At 41.8% G+C, this 20,635-nt stretch overlaps 2 protein-coding genes across 2 annotated transcripts in view; both read right to left on the bottom strand.

The window, feature by feature from the left end:
* ECT2L (epithelial cell transforming 2 like) overlaps positions 1–1,283 on the bottom strand; it is a 45,533-nt gene extending 44,250 nt beyond the window's left edge. The window contains exon 1 of the mRNA XM_024194915.2: positions 1,092–1,283. Coding sequence (XP_024050683.2) covers positions 1,092–1,283 — 192 coding nt within the window. The remainder of the gene's footprint in view (positions 1–1,091) is intronic.
* A 4,713-nt stretch (positions 1,284–5,996) lies between these two features.
* CCDC28A (coiled-coil domain containing 28A) lies at positions 5,997–16,482 on the bottom strand. Its single transcript, XM_024194918.3, has 6 exons — positions 16,313–16,482; positions 13,047–13,243; positions 11,577–11,740; positions 9,780–9,934; positions 9,033–9,055; positions 5,997–6,360 (listed from the first exon to the last, which is right to left on the bottom strand). The coding sequence occupies exons 2-6, from the start codon at positions 13,202–13,204 to the stop codon at positions 6,306–6,308; spliced, it is 555 nt and encodes a 184-aa protein (XP_024050686.2). The 5' UTR covers positions 13,205–13,243; positions 16,313–16,482; the 3' UTR covers positions 5,997–6,305.
* Between the last annotated feature and the right edge of the window lie 4,153 nt (positions 16,483–20,635).

The raw sequence follows: 20,635 nt of genomic DNA on the forward strand, positions 1-20,635 counted from the left end.
ATCCCTGGAACCTAACCCCCCCCCATTTACATTATTTCTTATGGGGAAATTGGATTCACTTAACATTGTTTCGCTTAAAGTAGCATTTTTCAGGAACATAACTACAACATTAAGCAAGGAGTTACTGCATTTTTAGAGCAGCAATCACTGCAATGCCAAGGACTGGTGTATTTCTCTAACGGTCCTTGAAAGTGACATTTTGACAGAGGGCAGACATCCATGTTTGTTCTCCTTGGCCCTGGGTTCTGTGGGAATGACACTCTCCCTTCGTTCAAAACCCCTGTACAAGAAGGACATCAAACTTAGTTGTTCTCTGAGGATAGAGTCCACTTCCTCTCACTCTCTCTACTCCAATTGCTGCTCAACAAAGGTCTTTTATTCTTTTACACTTTCCTCTGCAGGTAAAATGAGCAATTTCTGAGTATATAGGCCTAGTGCCAGGCCACAGCAATTGATGTGGGATGAGGCTTTTGGGAATGTAGTCCCATTTAGTTAAGAGCAGTATCTGATTTGATTAAAGGAAAAAGAAAATTTGTTTATAAAACATTGAACCAATATATAAATCTGTAATTTAAAAAAAAATTAAGACATGTAATGCCATTATATCTGACTACAGTTATAGAGCCAATCATGTGCTTGCTAATGGCCATAGTGCTTATTGCTATGAATAGTCCTTGATCCTCACAGGCGTAATTGCTGTCAGACATCATGGCAGTAAATACTTTGCCTTGAGGAAGCAGTTTATTGTTTTTAGTATTGTAGTAGCTCCTAGAAGCCATGGCCCCACTGTGCCAGTAACAGTACAGAGATATAACAGACAGTCCCTGCCCCATTTCTGTTAAATGACCAAAGAAAATAAAGGTGCGGCAGTTAAAAGACGAGGAGATGTTGATGTAATGTTTTTAAAATGTGAGGTTGGTTTCTGATCTAATTTACATGAGCATGCATCAGTGCATATATTGTACGATGTTTCCTTGTCATTGCATGTGCAAGTGGGGGTTGGCGGTGTTTCAAGATATGTGGCAATGTACACCAATGCATTTCATGATAGTTGAGCCTATGAAAATGACTTCTACCAGACTGTAACTTACCTGCTTATTGAATGATTTGTTTGCGATAGGTGTCCAAGTGCTGAACCTTGTGTTCAAGCTCCCAGTAGTCTGGATTTTACTGGAAGACACTCTGATGGACTTCACTGTGTTTTCTGCAAGGAGTCCTAAACACTCTAGTTGCCACTGTTTAACAGTGTGGGGACTTGGTGTTACATAAGCTGTGGTCATCATTGCATCAGTAATACTTGGTTACACCAGCTTTGTTAGAGCCACCTAGAAATTCAGTGAATTAAAGAGATATGTGACGTGATCTAATTAATTCTTAGTAGATGGGTGCAAACTGTAGAATTCAAACTTGGATTCAGATCTGAAGCCCACTCCCAACTCCCACTATGCTCAGTGGGGTAGTTAAATCCAGAAGCCTGAACCCAGGCCCATTTTATATATTGTTTGTGTCTTAAAAATACTTTGCTGTCAATCTTATATCTTGCAATCTTAGGCTAGGTCTACACTACCCGCCTGAATCGGTGGGTAGAAATCGACCTCTCGGGGATCGAATTATCGTGTCTCGTCGGGACGCGACAATCGATCCTCGAATCGACGCTCTTACTCCACCAGCGGAGGTGGGAGTAAGCACCGTCGACGGGAAGCCGCGGAGGTCGATTTTGCCACCGTCCTTACAGCGGGGTAAGTCGGCTGCGATACGTCGAATTCAGCTACGCTATTCGCTAGCTGAATTTGCGTATCTTAAATCAACCCCCCCCGTAGTGAAGACGTAGCCTTACCTATGTTTAGATGAGGCAGCTGGGTAAAGGGCATCAGTGTGTACATAAGCAGGCCAATGCTTGAGCTGTGATTTCATCAGATCACATAACTGAGATTGGGACTGGTCAGTAAGAACCTAGATGGGGGACTTCCCAAGAAACCCAAGCTACCGAAGGAAGTTCTGTTGCCTCAATAGGTGGCAATCTGTCCTCTGTCATATGAACCAATGATCTGGTGTGACTCTTATGGCTCCTATTCTTGTGTGGATGCCTTCTTCTAGTCATTACAAATTCCCTGGGAGTTTTTTTGTATAGAGAGGGGTAGCTTCCCTATTGTTCTTGCCAAATTATAAATTGAGTAATTAGTCTACGTATGTACAATTCTCTTGTCACCATTCCCTTTTAATACCTTTAAAATTAATGTTGGACTCATGAAAACTGCAAGAACTGTAATCCTGGAGACCAATGAATTCTATTTTCAAAATAAATATTTACCTAGTATTTACTAGGTACAGGTGGGTTGTGGTGGTGCATACTTCCCCCACATCTGTCCACCACTGTATCTCAACCATATGCTAGAAAGCTGCCATTTCTGTGTGTGAGTAGTTTATTCCCCATACCCATTCCGTGCTTGGTCCCTCTCTGATAACAAGGGGACTTATTATGGTGAGGATAGCAGATTTCCTCTGGTTTATGGACCTAGTACTGCTGTTTCTAATGCTAGGTCTGTTTAAGTTCCCCTTCCCCTCTCCCTTTATGGAATCCATGTCTGGTCTTTACTGAATAGCCACTGATGAGATGGCACTTTGTCCCTATTTTAAATTGTGCTATAAAAGGTGTGCTGAAATCTCGTCTCCCCACGCTGCTTGCCTGCAAATTACATTTGCATTTTCATCTCTGCACCAGTTTTCATTTAAAAAAAATACCTCACAATTTCTCTGGCAGATTAATGTAACCTTCTTGCCCTCTTAAAAGTTCTGATCTCTACCCTCTGCTACAAATCAATCATGCACAAAGTACCTGGAAATTATGAAAAACCTAGAATGTTCATTTTTGGTTTAGTTTTGAAATCTTTACAGCTGTTGCTCTGCAGCCTATATGATCAGGCCTGCAGGACATTACTCCCTACTCTTTCTATTAACATTAATACAGCAAAACTAAAATGCAAAGCAACCCACTTTTCCCATAGAACAGGGAGTTCATAGTCTATTGAATGCTTTACCTCTAGGAGAGGATACGTCTTGCTTTTCCTTCTGAGCAAGCCGCTGGAGAGCTGCCGTGGAAGCTGGAATTACTGCTGCGTTGGATGAGGGTCAGTACTCCCCATCTCCATAGGAACTGCACAACAAGCTACACCTTGGGCTCCCAGCCAGAGCTTGACTCAGGCTACTGTTGCCTTGTGTGCCCCTCCCCTAAAGGGGAAGGACCTACGGCACAGCTTCAAATCTCAGTGTGGGCTCACTTCCACTAGACTTGCAGCTGCCCATACACCGTGTAGTGACGTGACCATGGAACCATCTCTTGCATTCCTACTATAACAGACCCTTTACCCCACATTTGGCAGTGACACAGCAGAATTGGGCTGCAGCACTCCTGAACAGAAGGGAATGGCACTGGTTTGTCCCAGTGTAGGACAGGCCAAATGGAGAGCAGCATAGTTGTACCAAACTACAGCATAGCACCATCCATCCAAACTAGCGTACAATGGGACAACCTACCACTATTGCAAGTGAGTCAGAACTAAAGGCCAGCATCTCTCAACTAGGGAAATCTTTCTGAGTGGGGAACCATTAGGTGGGCACAGCTTTTGTAGAACTAGGTAAGCTTATCCTAATTGTAAAGGTTGAGAAACTGGAACACAAGTTAAGGAACTTCCCTGGGGCCACAAAGCCAATCAGTGGCAGTATAGGAAATATAAACAAGGTTTATATTACTGACTCCCACAATGTTGCAATGCTAACTACCTTTATCTCATTCAAAGTGTGCTTCAGAAGTGTAATGCTTTGAGGGGCACAAGTGAAGGAGCAGGATATTTTTTAAGCTGCTCCCCAAATCTCCACTGTTGATCAAAATGTTGATTAACTTTGTTTGCAGCTATACAGTTAAACAGTAATCGTTTTGGCAAGAGTTTTGTTCTGAGCTAATAACTTATTTGTGGCACCAACTACACAACCTGGAATTTTGCCTAGGATACGGTAACTTATTCTTACACTGTAGCTTGCCCACAATAACAGTAAATGTAAGTGAAGTAAAGAACACCCTAGTAGAACCAACTCCTTCAGGTGACATCAACCATCTTATGAAATATTGATTTTCTTGTTACTAAATCTCTTTGCTACTTGAAGTCTGAAGAGACACTGTTAAAGTTGACAAGCTAAAAATCACAACCATCTCCTTTTAAATATATGTATATTCTATTTCCTCAGCTCTCCTGCAGTAGTACATACTACTTGAAGACAGCGTTCAAATAGTTTCTACATAAAAATACTACACTCCTGCTTGCAAAAAGTTTTAGAGCTAAAAATCCTATGTACAGCCACTGTCTAGTTATTGGCTGACCAAAGTCTGACAAAGCCTTGGGTACACTTTCTTTTGTGGTCAGTGTATTGTGCTCCCAGTTCCTCTCTACACTGTCTTGGGAGCGGAGTAGTCTGCTCACAACCTCCCCAGAAGACATCCATCAGATTAGGAGTTAGGGATCTTCCGTGATGGCAAACTCTTTCTAAAAAGTCTCACTGACAAAGGGAACTGTGAAGTAAATCACAGTGGAACAAGGGAAGTTTGGGGGAAGGACTTTACTAGGAATCTGATGGCTTAGTGTGGAATTTGGGCTTCTAGGTGGGAGAAGGAAGGGAATGCCAGTACTTTACTTAGAAGGTCAAGAGTTGGCCTTGCTTTCAGTGGGGATTATGGTATCTAAAGCCTCCTCCTCACAGAGTTGGAGTTTCTGTTTAGAACTTTAGGAATCAGACAAAGCTACAATTGATTCAGAAGGAAAGAGGTGGGAGCTCATGAGGCAAAGAACTCTGTTATTTCAATGAACGTCTATGGAATCCTCTTCTCTGAGTGGGACTTGCACAGAATTTGAACTTTTTCTCCTCTGTCCCAGGCACTAGTAATATGGATAGATCAAGAGCTCAGAAGACCCAAAAGGGAAGGGAGAAAAACTTCAGTCCTGCTATAGAACAAATGCACACAAAAATGGAATCTGAATAAACAGTTTAACTACACGTTAGAACAAATGCACCACTGAGTGCACATTTTCACATGCCCTGGTAGAAGTTTTGAGCCATCACGTAATCAGTCTTTGCACAAACACAGGCTTTCTCTGTCCATGTTCAAGAAATGTAGCAATTTGTATGGGATTTGGGCTCATGCTGCTATAAGGCAGGAGCAGGTTTCAGAGTAGCAGCCGTGTTAGTCTGTATCCGCAAAAAGAACAGGAGTACTTGTGGCACCTTAGAGACTAACAAATTTATTAGAGCATAAGCTTTCGTGGGCTACAGCCCAAAAGATTCAGCTTGATTGTACGAAAGGAACATTGTGTGGGGTAGATTTGTGCTTATTAGCTATGGGCCTGCTTTGTCAACTGTGAATCCATCAGTAAAACATCTTCAATACTGAAATATGTATCGTAACGTGTGCTCCACAAAACCTGCCCGTAGAAGCACTTGTTAGAAGCAGACCTCGTTACTGGGCATGTGTTGAAGGTCAGTGTTTATTGTTGCAGACTCTCCCCACTCTTGAAATAACTAAAAATAGGGAACAGCCATTAACCCCCCAAAAAGGGAGACTTTACTAAACAAAAGAAGTTAATGGAAAGCAAAGTAGTGTAGAATGGATTTATTATGGAGTGACAGTGTTTAAGTATTGCTGAAAATTCAAAATTGTCAAAACCAAATGACATGGACTTCCAGTATGTATTCCAATTCTAACTGGGTGAAATTTTAAAGTGGTTGACAGAGCAAGGGAAAAAATTGACTTTGTAAAAATTGAGACCATACAAGAGCTCTTTCTCTGACCATAATTAAACAGATGCTACACTTTTTAACATAGTGTATGGCACAATTTAATGGTGAACAAAACACTCTAAAGGGTGTTCAGATTGTCTACATACTAGGCAGGAAGGCAGCTACAAAAAAACTTCACTGCTAGCTTTGTCAAAATTGGAGTAATGTAATATGTACATATATAAATCCAACAGATATATGAACAACACTGAGAATGTACTTTCAAGTTTTCCCCAAACACTTTATATTAAATAAGGCATTAATACAAAGCATAGCAGCACACCATTGCAGTTAGATCAATAGATTCCAACCCTGATATATCGCAGTGCTCAAATCTGCTAACAGGAATGTGTGAAAATAATCACTTGCATTTGCATTTTAATTCTTTGTTGTGGAAAATGAGTAAGAATCTAGATTCCATTGGAAAAATAAAGACATGACTTCTTGGAGAGGTCTCTAAATCAAAAAAATCTACACTTTTAGCTGGTGGAGGTATTTGGGATATCTTGTGCATCTGCTAAATGAAGTTTTTGTCTGGAACAAAGAGTTAAGAAATTAAGTTTTCATATGATAACACAAGAGAATTTACCTTATGAATATCTGTATTATACCGATATTTAATGTTTGTAAAGTATGATAGATTTCAGATGACATAAAAGAACAAAATATTACACATGGCCTGACATGCTAGAATATCAATACACATTGGATGCAATTATACACAAGGTCGAAGTTTACATGTGAGAGGGAAAAAACAGTATCACAAGTCATCTTAGTGCTAAGCACATTGTCACCAATTTAAAAATAAATTAAACCTCTTCTTTTTTATTGCAATTACAAAATAGCCTGATCCAAATATTTTCAATAAAATGCAAATAGTAAAAATGAAATACATGTTTAATATTTTCCTTGCCTAAAAAAATAAGTTTAAATTTAGAGACTATTAACAAATCTTAAATGGGAAGATTGAAAGAATGGAGGCGTGCAGGTATCTAGAAGGGCACAGCCCTGGTCCTGTGCGTTTACATAAGAAAATGTATTAAATAAGTCTCTTAGAATACAGACCATTCACTATTAATTTGAGGACATTTGAAATCCTCATTAAAATACTATCCTTATATTAAAAGATGCTAACTCAGATCAGTTGCTTATATAATTAGAGCCCAATGAAACACAGACATTTTAGAACCACTTTTTCTGACGAGAGCAGGAACAGTTATGCCATGAATTTCTGTAAACGTTGTAACATAGTAAATGAGTTATAGCAGGGGCTGATTTCACTAAATATCAGTAAGGCTGCACAACAGTTTCCAATAAATCCTACTCAAATTCCAAAACATACACCTTTGGGACTGAAATATTTCACACTTGGCCTCTGGCTTGGTGAAACATTTTGGAAAGTTCTTCTCTCTCTCTCTCTCTCTCTCTCTCATCTACTTATATCAGGGGCGGGCAAACTTTTTGGCCTGAGGGCCACATCAGGTTTCCAAAATTGTATGGAGGGCCAGTTAGGAGAGGCTGTGTCTCCCCAAACAGCCAGGCATGGCCCGGTCCCCACCTCCTATCCGACACCCCTCCCCCCCCGCTTCTCGCCCCCGACGGCTCCCCTGGGACTCCTGCCCCATCCAATCCCCCTGTCCCCTGACTGCCTCCCCCGGGACTCCTACCCCATCAACCCCCTCCATTCCCTGTCGGCCCCCCCAGTACTCCTGCCCCATCCACCACCCCCTGCTCCTGTCCTGACCACCCTGGACCCACCACCCCTGACTGCCCCCTGCTGCCCCATCCAACCCCCCTCTCATTCCTGACTGCCCCCCCAGGACCCCTGCTCCATCCAACCCCCCTGTTCCCCGCCCTCTGACCGCCCCGAACCCTATCCACCCCCCCCACCATCCCCCAAACTCCTCTGCCCTCTATCCAACCCCCCACCCCGCTCCCTACCCCTTTACCGTGCAGTGCAGAGCACTGGTGGCGTTATAGCTGCGCCGCCCAGAGCACCGGGTCAAGCTGTGGCTCTGCAACTGTGCTGCCTGGCCGTCCAGAGCGTTGCGCCGGCGGCACGGCGCACTGAGGCTGCAGGGGTGGGGGGACAGCACGGGAGGGGCCGGGAGCTAGCCTCCTGGGACAGGAGCTCAGGGGCTGGGCAGGAGGGTCCTGCAGGCCGGATGTGGCCCGCGGGCTGTCGTTTGCCCACCTCTGACTTATATGGTCCTTGTTACTGTTGTATCTGAGCACCTTATACTCATGGATACATTTATGATCACAACACCCCTGCGAGGTAGGGGAACACTATCATCCGCATTTCACAGACAGGGAAGTGAGGCACAGAGAGATTAAGTGACTTTCACATAGGAAGTAGGTATCAGAGCAGGGAATTAAACAGTGTGTCTCAAGTCCCAGGCTGATGCCCTAACTACTGGACCATCCTTCTGCAATGGTTAGGAGGCTTACAAGAATGGAAATGACAACTTAAGGTAATATATACATTAATATAAATGTAAGTTATTTAGCTGGTTATTTGCAGCTGTTAATGCTTAGGCATTTAACGGTAACGCTGCAATTCTGTATTTTGCATATTTCAGTGATCTATGTTATAAGTTTGTGTGCAAGTTTCCTCCTTTGACAGGAGCCCTAAAAAGTGTTGTGGAAAACTGAAGAATATTAGAATTGTTTTGCCCTAGTATCAGCAGGACAGAACTCCATTCCTGAACACTTTAGGAGGCATATTATTATGCGTGGCTGCTCCAGAGTTCCCAGCCAAAGCAGGTAGTTTATATCAAGGTCTGCACTCAACTGGCTAAACAGTCTTTTTTCTCAACATGTCCAGTCTAAAATTTTATACTTCAGCTATGACAATTTTAGATATCTGTGTCTGATGTACCTTTTTCTTTCAAAGTGTAAACAGAAACAGTTAATGAAGAAATCTTTAAAGAAATAGCCTATTCACAAAGTTTTGTTTAGATCTACAGCAACCTACACTTTGAGTGTTACAGGAAAGCCATCTGTAAACTAGAGGGATCTGAAAACATGACATACTACAGCCCTGAATTTCAAAAAGAAGCACTGTTAAAATCCATTTTAACTCTCCTGAGCTACAGAACATCTGTGAAATGTATTTTCTGGAAATTTAATAGTATAATTTTGGTTCTGATCAACTTTTTATTGCAAAAATGTTCACCAAAAATGACATTTAATAAAAAGGATACATAGAAGAATTCAGTTCTTCCAGCTGCAATATAAATGAACAAAGTATGAGAAAAAACACTGTAGTTATAATTAATCAAGTAAACATGTCAATAATACAATTATAAATGGTACTAACACATATTTAGGGTCTGTTGCAAAAAAATTAAACAAACCCTTCATGATAGTACTGTAAGTTTAAAAGCAAGTGTAGCTCTACACTAGGAAGTTTTGAGAAATTAGACTTTTTGGATATTTAACAGTTTTCCTGTTTATCAAAGAAGGCACCAGAGGAAAAAAAAAAGATTGATACATTTAGAATACACAGGTCCAGATAATTCTCTCTCTCTAGTCTCTACTAGGTGTGGCAGAGTACAGAAAGAACACAGGGAAGATGGTTCAGCTCGCTGATGCTCAGGCTGGTTCTACATCAGCCTAAGCTCTGAAACAGTTTGCAGGACCTTAAAGGAGGCTCTAAACTGCACAAACTGGTAGAAGCGCCACAAGGAGTCGTCTGAATAAGAGGGATGGACAAGGCACTTGTATTTCCTCAAAATTAATGCTGAGGAAGTAGAATCCTCGGCAGATATGGGAAATATCCTGGGTCATTAGAGTCACATTTTTCCGCAACACATTTAAACCTAAATTCCTGAGACCCTAAGGTCTTCAAGTTGTATAGAAAGAATACCACTGCTGGATCCTGTTCTTGAACCAGATCTAATTCTGTGAAGCAACTTCAGTGGAAGACGGTCTGTCTTGACTATACTTACATCTGATAGCAGCCTATCCAAATTGGAGTCACTGGCAAGTTTTCTTTTATCTTCAGGAAGTTCTTCCAACTCCCCATAGAGTTCCAAATTCAAGCGAGCTAGCTTCTCCTGCATCCCCCGCACATGTTCCATCTGTTCTATGGAACACTCATTTCCTGAACAAAGCAGATTGTAAAGCTGTTATGTAAGAGTCTGACAATGGGGTAAGGAGCAAAGTCTAAGCTACTGCATATATATCTTAGATGGATTTTCATAGTAGAGGGAAAAAAGTGGTCAAATATCAGAAACAAATCCGTTTACCTTCCATAGGACTCAGTTTTATTTTTCCATGTTTATTACCGTAACTTTTTAAATAAAAGCTTCTGTCCTTGCATTTGATCCTGTATTTGGGTTATGCTGAATTTGTGATATCAATCATTTCAATGGCAAGAAACTAAGATTTTAAACAGGTGCAATGTTCTCACCCTGTTCTGAATGGAAGATCTGCATGCTGGATACAGTCCACCTCTGCCCCATCTCTAGACCTGGCCTTATTTTTCACTTAAAGTGTCATCAGACTAAACTTGGCTGTTCCTGGAGTTTCTCCTCCAGCACCTCATAACCTCTGTCTCTCAGACATGCTCAACCCCCTCCTATTTAACCAGATTATAGCTAATTGGATACCCCTGAACTAATGTATGTACTTTGCAAAAGTACCTCCATACTTCTCTGCAGGGTTGAAGCACCTGGCAGCAGGAATGACTAAGCAGAAGAACCCTGTAACCCCATGCAGAGCCCTAGAAACTTACACCTGTTGTATACAATATTATGATTCCATTTCAAGGTCAAAAAGAAGAGTAAGATGGGCTGCATGTATGAAAGCAAATATCTTCAATTAGGCCCGATCCTGCTCACATTAAAGTTAATTACCACACTTCATGAGAGCCATGGGCTTAGGTCCTAAACAAGAGCACTGAGCACTTTGATGCCATGTATGAGGCATAGGTTCTGGAAAAACTCCATTGCAGAATTGAGAGGAGATGTCACATGATATGCCTAGGTTCTAAAGGTAAGAATCATCTTCATGGACCCTCAGTCAATAGTTCATGAAACAGCAGCAGCATCTGACTATAGGCAAGAATTTGCAGTGGTAATCAATTCACCCAAAAAGAAGAAGTAGGCATAACCTACGCTCGGATTCGAAAAGCTACCCAATACCAACCCCTTTTCCTATCACCTCTGGACCAAGTAATATAGCATTATACTTTAAACAACAGTTACAGGTGAAGTTCTACACAGAAACTCTATTTCTGGCAAGATGTAAATTTGGCAAAAACAGAATTCAGTCCCCCAGCATAAAACAAAATTTTAAACTTTTTAATTTTAATTAAATATTAGCAGATATACAGTTTGAATTTGTTTCCTACTTTGGAATTTACTACTTCATTTCATAAAGGCATCTTATTTCTTGGTTACATTTCTGCTAATATTTAACATACGCAAAGTATTTTTAAACTTGATATTTTAAATCTACAAGCCAAGAAACTGATTTGTGTGTCCCATGATAATTGGAACACAATCTCTTAGCACACAAGCACTATGAAAGGGACTTTTTGACACAGCATAGACCCAAAGATAACCCTATGATTCAAAGGGTTGCTATCTCAAATGGCCAATAAAATAATCATGACCAAGTATAGACTAACCTCTTGTCTAATACAGACTGACAATCTCTCTGTAACTAGCGCATCTTGTTTGCAAAAAACCTGCTATCTTATATAAAAGCAACAGCTGGGTAAAGAAAACCCACATACTTACCGAATGCTTGAAGTTTGCCAGAGTGGAAATCATTTAGAAGGCTCAGAAGTCCCCTCTCCATCTCTTGCACATCTGATACATCTGTGAGAAAAGAGTGCTGTATTGGAGCTGCCTGTGCCCCTTTTCCTTCCCCTCCTGGAGGTTTGGCTTTTTCTTTTATTCCTCTGAGGAAATGAAAGACATGTAATTTTACAGAAGAGACTACCTTCCTCTTTTTGCTCCTGCTGAAGAAGTGCAATGAAGGACTATCCTAGAAATCAGCCTTAAAAGGACAACTGTAGTGAATGTACATACTTAACTGCACCATCAAATTATAAAGTGTGGATCACAAATTTTACCTAAATATAAAGTGATCATATTGTTAAGCCACTATCTTGACAATCTGATAATACAAAGCAGGACTCCAAGAATCTGCTTTCTTATTACCATTAGAAAGCACAGGATAATCCACACATTTTCCTTTTAAAAGTATTAAGAAAAACTTTTTGATTTCCCAATACTTTGATAGGAAGCAGACTCCTGGAACTCTACTTGGCATCAAACTAGGCCCCTGGGTGGGGAAGTAAATAACAAGGCAACCACATTCACTGAACAGATATTAAAGCAGTAACAGGTATTTCTAATGTATACATTCATATTCGCTAAGATTTTATAACTTGTCACTAGTTTTATTTTTCTTTCATAAAACTGCATGAAAGTTAGCCAAGCAGACACATTCTTAAATACTCTGCATACAATGCACGCTCATACAAGTGTGGAGAAACTCAAGTGAATTCAATCTTTTTACTCAACTATTCCATGAGTAGCTTATCCTGATGTAAATACAGTTTTGTTGGCTGAATATAACCTGCAACTACTACTTTAGTTTAGAAACTGCAATAAATTTCCATATGACCACCCCTTGTCAAGTCAGGCTAATAGCTTGGCCATCCACAGAAATGATTCATATATAAAAATAAGTTTAGGTCAAATTTAAGAACAACAAAAATATCAAAGTGACTATATTTCCCCCATATCTTGCCATATGAGGAATAATCCTGTTGTGTATTTTAAAACATTATTGAGTTGCACACAATGATAAATTTTAGTCCATTCTCAGGTCAGCTGCAGTTACTGTAGATTTCTAGAGTGGTACACCTTGCATTTTGGATAATATAATATTTCTAGAGAAAACATTTTTCCTGAAATGCAATGGAGAAAGAATATCTACTGCACTTCTGAGTGGCAGATTCAGCAAGCTCTGCCATTCTGCTGATATTGGCACCTCCACACTAGATCTCAGAGCAGCACTGATAAAGTTAACTACTACAAAGATTGCTTAAGAATTTTGTTCTCAACCGTATTCTCTACCCACCTCTGCCTACATGCATTAGTTCACTGTTTAACCTCCAGCTAATACTTTTAGGCCAATAATCCCAACTGTCTCTCCTTTTCCCACCCTCAGTGATTTGTAGAATATTAGGAACTTACCTTTTTAACTTTGGTCTTTGTGAATTTGCTTGTGGTGCAGGATTTGAAAATGCCGTACTTTTACTGACCGGCACAGAATTTTTCTTGGCATTAGCAACCTGAGTTGGGTGACTACTGGATGATTTGGGGCTCCTCCTCTTGATTTTCCTTTCTTCCATTTCCGCTGGTTAACTATTGCGCTCAGACTAATTTCTTATCTTATGGAAGGAATAAAATAGTTAAATATCCATTGAAAGGGGCAAACGAGTTATTTATTATAAAGAGCTGTAGTGATGCTCAGGCGTATTGTATAAGAGTCTAGTTTTTAAACCCCTCACAGATCAGCAGCAACTGCTTTACCCAAAAGGAAAATCTTGATTTTCAAGATAAGCTGGCAAAGCCTGTAAGAGCAGCAGAAAAAAAAAGATCACAAATCTAGAACTTCCAAGTCAGCTGGAGCCCCACTAGTAACTAAACTATTCTACTACACTTATTTTCTGTTACAGTAACTCCTCACTTAAAGTCGTCCGGCTTAACGCTGTTTCATTGTTACGTTGCTGATCAATGAGGGAACATACTCATTTAAAGTTGTTCAATGCTCCACTCTTACGTTGTTTGGCTGCCTGCTTTCTCCACAGCTGGCAGCCTCCCTACGCCCCCCCACAGCGCCTCCCGCCAGCCCCCACGCATCAGCGCCTTCCCCCTCCTCCCCTGCCTCCTGCCCGCAGAAATCAGCTGGCATTTTGGAGGGAGGGGGGAGGAGCGAGGACTCGGCACGCAGGCTCTCCCTCCCTCCCTCCCGAACATGGCAAGCCAGCTGATTGCCCCGGGCAGGAGGGGTAGGAGGGGGAGCCTGCACCAAGTCCTCGCTCCTGCCTCCTAAACGCTGCAAGCCAGCTGATTGCCCCGGCAGGAGGGAGGGGGGAGGAGCGAGGACTTGGCGCGCCTCCCCCCTCCCTTCCCTGCCTCCCGAACATGGCAATCAGCTGGCTTGCGGCGTTTAGAAGGGAGGGGGAAGGAGCCAGGACGCAGCGTGCGAAGTAAAGGGGAGGGGAGAAGAGGCAGGTCAAGGGTGGGGGCTTGGGTGTAGTGGGCAGGCTGAGGGTTGAGCCCCCCACCCCTGCTGCTTGCAGAGTAGGGGAAGCTGCCCTGGAACGTAACCCCCCCTATTTACATTAATTCTTATGGGGAAATTGGATTTGCTTAACATCATTTCACTTAAAGTCGCATTTTTCAGGAACATAACTACAACGTTAAGCGAGGAGTTACTGTACATGACTGGTGTGTACTAGAAATCACCCTTTCAGCCACTCTTACTCAATTATAGACTAAGAATAATCAGAGATGACTGAAGCAAATTGTAGTATTATACAATGCATTAATGTTCTAGAAATAACCTATATGTACCCAAATATTTAAAAAACACATCACTATGTATTTTATAACAGCAATAATGAGCTTGGTATATGGCATTTCCTGGAAATTAATGACTAGGTGGAGCCTGTGCCCCTACAGCTGTTCTTCAATCTTTATTAGTTAATTCTGTCACTTCCTCAAAGTAGTCCTTCAGCAGTTAAAAAAAAAAAAACTCACACTGAAAGCACATGGGATCAGAGTAAGAAAACTGAAAAAAGTAATAAGCCTGTTCAACTGCCACACTCCAGATGCTTTCCAGTTCTACTTTCTGCATAGAAGTAGCAGCATGAGCATTACATAAAAGCAAGCTGATATTAAATGTAGCAGTAAAATAAAAAACAGTATAACAAACAGCATTACTTCATAGTCCATCTACAGCTGCCCTATTGTCAATGGAGAAAAACAGAAGAGGAAAAAGCCAGTCCCCTTTGCCGCTTCAAACTTCTCTACTCCTCCCTCATTTTACATCGAAACTTTCCTCTGTCCCACTTGGAGTTTCTGTTATTCATTCTTTCCTTCTCATGGCCAGCCCTTATTTAGAAGGGAGCTGCCTAGCTGAAACGCTATCTTCAGGGTTGACACTGACACCATAATGCACTGACCCAAGCCTGCTGTTTTCTTTCACTATTTATAATTACTGTAAATTGATTAATAAAAATTAAAGGAATTAGGGATGAAGCAGAAACTTTGGACACAAGAAAAATCTTAACAGCCTGATTGCATAGGGGTGTCCCTGTGAGTTCATACTACGTGCCCAACCATCACAGAAACATTGGCTTCAAAAGGCATGAGAGCAAGGCCAGCAGTTCTGCAGGACACATACTGTTCTGGTGTTTTTGCATTCACAGGGTGAGTGAGACATCCTGACACTGCTCATGGATGTTGGTTGGGGCTCATCTTGTGCTATGTCTGGTGTGATGCCATTTACCCGACCCCAAACTCAAAAGCCACAAGTCAGATTCATAGGTAGGGTTGCCAACTTTTGAATCCCACAAAACCGAACACCCTACCCCTGCCCCTTCCCCAAAGCCATGCGTCCTGCCCCTTCCGCAAGGCTCTGCCCCCCGCTCACTACATTCCCCCTCCCTTTGTGGCTCGCTCTCCCCAACCCTCACTCACTTTCACTGGGCTGGGGCAGAAGATTGGGGTGTGGTAGGCGGTGAGGGCTCTAACTGGGAATGTGGGCAGGAAATGAGGGGTTGAGGGTGCGGGAGGGGGTGGGGTTGACGGTGCAGGAGGGGGCTCTAGCCTGGGGCCCTGGCTTGGGGTACTGGCTCTGGGGTGGGGACAGGGATGAGGGGTTTGGGGTGCAGCTGGAGGGTGGGGCTGAGGGATTTGGAGTGTGGGAGGGAGCTTCAGGTTTGAGGCAGGGGGAGGGGTGCAGGTGAGGGTGGCTGCTCACGGGGTGCAGGCGCGCAGCCAGGACAGGTAGGGACTAGTCCGCCTTAGCTCCACAGCACCACTGACCGGACTTTTAACGGCCCGGTCGGCAGTGCTCACCGGAGTTGCCAGAGTCCCTTTTCAACTGGGTGTTCCAGTCGAAAACCGGACCCCTGGCCACCCTATTCACAGGTGATGGGACTACAGGCGCTACTGCCCCCACTTGAAGTGGTTTCCATCAGCGATGGGTTAACAGTTTGGTTCAATGGCTCTCAGCACCCCCCTATAAACACAGTTCCACGCCTGCTCAGACCGCACCCAACCCCGAGAGCTGCACCGGGGCACGGTGTGTTGTGCATTACATGGATACACTACACGGCACCGAGCCCAGGGGCTGCTCCTGTTCCGCGGCAGCGCCTGCCCGGCAGAGGGTTCTGGGGCCCGGGCCCGGACCACGTCCCCTCGCCCCCGCGGTCGGCCCCAGGCCCTACCTGCGCAGCTTCCCGTTTCACCGGTTTCCTAGCGTCTTTAGGGAAGTGACGCACTCGTCACGTGAGAAAGCAACGCCTCCTCATACGACCTTCGGTGGGCGCGTCGTGCATTGTGGGAGCAGGAGTGCAAGCCTCCCCCCTCCGGCGCGCAGCTCTGTAGCCAAGCCTGTGCCTGAAGAGCGAATAAACTACAACTCCCAGAATTCCTTGCGGCGAGAGCCGGAAGGGAGGAAAAACCGAAACGGCCGCTCTGTGGGGGTGGGGCCAGGAGTGTCCCCCGCCCTGCCCCATTTTAAAAGGGTTTGCTCCTCTCAGTCCTCTGGCGCGTGCCCCTCGGAGGAGTGCGGCCTCGTCGCCAGAGTTACAGGGAGGGGTTCAGCGCGCCCCTCCCCAGCGCAGACATAGCTTCCATCCCGGGGCGCAAGCCCCCCGCGCTAAGGCTCAGCGCGCGGTAAAAGGAACGTGGGGGCGTGGCAGCAGCTGTCTCCCCACGCGCTGTGCGCAAAGCACTGAGAGGCGCCCAGGCGGAGCTCCCCGAGGGACACGCCCCTTACAGGCTCGTGCACAGCCCTGCCTAGGCCAGGCGTCGCCTCTGGCTCCGGGCGTGCAGCCGGCTCAGGCAGCGGGCGGGTCTGAATTGGGTCCGCGGTAGCTGCGCGGTCCGTGATTCACAGGCCCTGTAGGGGCCAGTCCTTGCCGGCACTGGGGCTGGGTGGAGGTGTCCCAGGACCCGGAACTCTGTGCAGGAGCAGGACAAGGGCAGACGCCTGTCAATTCCTTCCTCCCTTCTGCAGGTGGCAGCTCCGAGTCACACGCTGGATCTTTTAATAGCGCTGTACTCGGCTTGTAGGCCTGGCAGAAGTCAATTTTTTTTTTATAATTGTGACAAATAACATTGATTATTTTTAAGCATTTTTCTAATTTTTTTTATCCGTTTTCACAGTTGCAGGAAATTATGGAGCATAGGTACTGGAACTAAGGGTGCTGCCACACCCCATGGCTTGAAGTGGTTTCCATCATGGGTTAATAGTTTGGGTAAATGGCTCTCAGTACCACCACTATACAAATTGTTCCAGTGTCCTTGTAATGGGGGGGGTTTCCACACAATAATTGTTCAATGCCAGGACTTATTGAGATTCAAAAAATTAAAACTTCATAACCATTAAAACACACATTGTCAATGTCATGTCAAAATATTCAAAGTAAATATCCTTAAATCAAACTCTTCATAAGTTCTCAATATGTTTTTTTTCTTACTTTGATAATAACCAAAATTTATGAATCCGCAATGGAAATATTCTGTGGTTGGTTTGTGTGTATGGTGAAAATGATATTTACTGAGATTTACCAATAAAAGCAAATCCCCCTCCCCCTCCCCCCAGTCTGTTTTCATATCTGCAAAGCAATGGATTAACTTTTTAAACAAAGTATTTGTTTTATGAATAATTACTTTTCCAGTGCTACTACACTAATTGTTTCCAGCATTTCTATTGTTTTTTTGTTTTGTTTATTTTCTTGCATTTAGTAGGTCCTAAGAAGAGGAGGAGATAGGGCAGTACCAACAGGCACTCATTGCCCTAATTTAATTATAAATTAATTAAGTCCCAAAATGATTTGCAGAAGTGTTATGGCATGTAACAGTTCTGTACTTTGGAAAACTGGTAATGCCAGCTTCAGGTTGTAACCTAGAAAGTCATGGTTCCAAGACTATATTCCCCTGTTGTATCTGCAAATGAATTTTCTCTCTAACCTCAGGAAACAACCTGAACAATTCCAAGATAGCCATGAGAAGATATCCTAGCATGTTTGAATCTTAAAATGGGATGCAATGGCTACTCTGAGAAATGTGAGCACTAAAATGCCTGCAGTTACATTTTTTTTAGAAAGTCTTGGGAATCTGGTTTTGGATAATCTAAATTGTGAGAGAAGTCAGGAAAACATGTTTATTTTTAAATATTTTAATGCTGTACCTATTTCTTAGTGCACATAAATCAGTGTGATTCAAAATGAAATCTGTCCAGAACACATCACCAGATAAAGCAATCAATCAGGCTTCAGAACAAATGCTATCAGATGAACAGTAATTTCACATTCACAAAGCACTTTGGGTCTACCATCAACCCGATAGTAGTTTAGCTTTGCTGTATGAGGGATCAGTTAGAACAATTTATTTACTATATTAAAACCAAAGCACAAATAGTGTGTAATTTACTCTGGCACACTGTAGAAAAGCACAACAATCAGTGCTGCTTATTTTGGGAATCCATTTTTTAGCATACAGAGTTTCTTTGCTCTGTGTATATTGTCATCACTGCAGATGTATGGATAAAGTTACCTTAAAATAGCACTAGGGAACTTAGAAGAAAAATTAAAGTTTAAAAAATCCCTTGTTACCAGGTTAATGTAATAATTTTATTCATAATTTGAAAGTTTGTGATCTGATGGGTAGTAGAATTATTATTAACATATCTCCGTTTGTCTCCTTTATTGGTGATTTAGCAGTGCCTATAAACAAAGATAATTGAAAAGGTAATAGGCTGCTGTGAGGTTTAAATTAGTATCTGTTTTAATTGTGGAAATCTTCCTTTAAGGTGAATAAATTATGTTTTGTATAAATAGTAATTTCGCTCAGAATCAAAAACAATGTCCATATAGTTTGGATTTGATACTGAGAGCCATATGGTAGAGAACACTGTTAACTGGAGTCAGATAAAGGTATTGTACATTCAGTGAAACCTGGTATTCTTCGGATTAACTACACTGATCCACCTGAGATTTGGAGTAATTTTAGTGTTATGGTAATGTCTCAAAATCAAGCTAGGAAAAATGCATTATTGTTCCTCTCTGGGGTATTGTATCAACATCAGCAAGAATTACAACTCTGGTTCTTTGTGTTTAAAACTGATTTAATCACTGTAGCATCAAATACAAACAGTGTTTTAATAGGAACATTTTTGTTTTTCCTTCTTGTTAAAGAAGTGAAATATAAAGTTAATGAAATCTGATTTACTATTAAGTATTGTTTGCATGTAGCTCTTGTTACAAGCTAGCGAATCCTCTTTGAATTCCATAGTCCTTTCATTTTAGTATTAGGTTGGGAAATGGATGGTTAAAAGGTGACTTCACAGACTGCCACATGTCATCTTCCGTAAAATGAGAATGTGATACCACCATATTTTTATATATTATCTGATACAAAAATTTTCACATGGAGCCATAGATATCAAGGTTGGAAGGGGTGCTGAGGTTGCTACAAAATAGGAGGGGTACCTTTACAAAATCTTCCTTGCCCAGAGGGAGTAGTCTTTTGGACAGGTAAGTTCACTTCTTCATTATCATAATCCTGGTTATGTGTGGGCTAGTAAATATTGTACTTGGGCTGGTAAATGATCACGACAATGTGGCAAAGCTGCCATTATGCATAATGAAACTTACCTAAAAATAACATTCAAAGTCGCCTGCTTCTTCACTGGTTCTTAAACTGAATGATTTGTCTTTCTGTCCCACTCACTTTCCTCTTTCGTTTTAGCATGAAAAAAGCAGCCACAATAAACCTATCAGAACCACAGCTGAAACATCATGAGATTTACAGATTAGTTCATTTTTTAAAATGTTGCTTGGGATTTTAAAAGTAATAACTTTATGTACACTAGCTTAGGTAGAAATTTTCTTTAAACTATCTTCATTTTCACACTTTGCAGGAAAAAAATCTATAGGATTTAATAAAAATGTAGATCCCTGGTATGGAATTTTATAAAATGGTTTAAAAGAATTATAGAAAATAAATACTTCTCTCTTACATTCTGTATATATCTAGAGTAATTTCTATATATCTAACCCTACTGGCTTCATCCCTGCTGAATACTATAGGAATCTTTCATAGGACATACATTGAAATAATTATTTAACACTAACAGCAGCATTAGTACATTGTGGATTAGAATTGCCAGATAAATGCATAGGTCAAATAGAGCTTCAGGAGCTTTTCCCTACTGGAAATAGCAAGTGAATAAATAATGCAAAAAATAGGTCTTTAGTAGCAAAGTACATTTCTTTTTGGGGATGATGACAAATCTACTCTGAAGAAACTGTGAACTGGAAAAAATATTATCATATATACTTATGAGTTTGGTATTTTGAATGAATAAATGTATAAACAATTGGATTGGATAATTGATTTTTTTAAATGAGATTTTTTATTTAAATTGGATTTTTTATTGTTATTTAAATTACAATTTCTTTTAAAAATAAACCTGTTTAAAAATGAAATCTGATTTTAATACAAAATTTAACGCCTAAACTTATTGTAATCTGTTAAAACAC

Source organism: Terrapene carolina, unplaced genomic scaffold, assembly GCF_002925995.2.
Source record: "Terrapene carolina triunguis isolate 2854851 unplaced genomic scaffold, T_m_triunguis-2.0 Scaffold85, whole genome shotgun sequence".
NCBI lineage: Eukaryota > Metazoa > Chordata > Testudines > Emydidae > Terrapene > Terrapene triunguis.

What these genes read in the sequence shown, in the direction of transcription:
- CCDC28A (XM_024194918.3), bottom strand. Translation starts at nt 13,204, where the DNA reads ATGGAAGAAAGGAAAATCAAGAGGAGGAGCCCCAAATCATCCAGTAGT. An exon ending in CAAAGACCAAAGTTAAAAAG is followed by an intron (nt 11,741 to 13,046) that starts GTAAGTTCCTAA and finishes TCATTTCCTCAG; the next exon opens with AGGAATAAAAGAAAAAGCCA. An exon ending in TGGCAAACTTCAAGCATTCG is followed by an intron (nt 9,935 to 11,576) that starts GTAAGTATGTGG and finishes TGCTTTGTTCAG; the next exon opens with GAAATGAGTGTTCCATAGAA.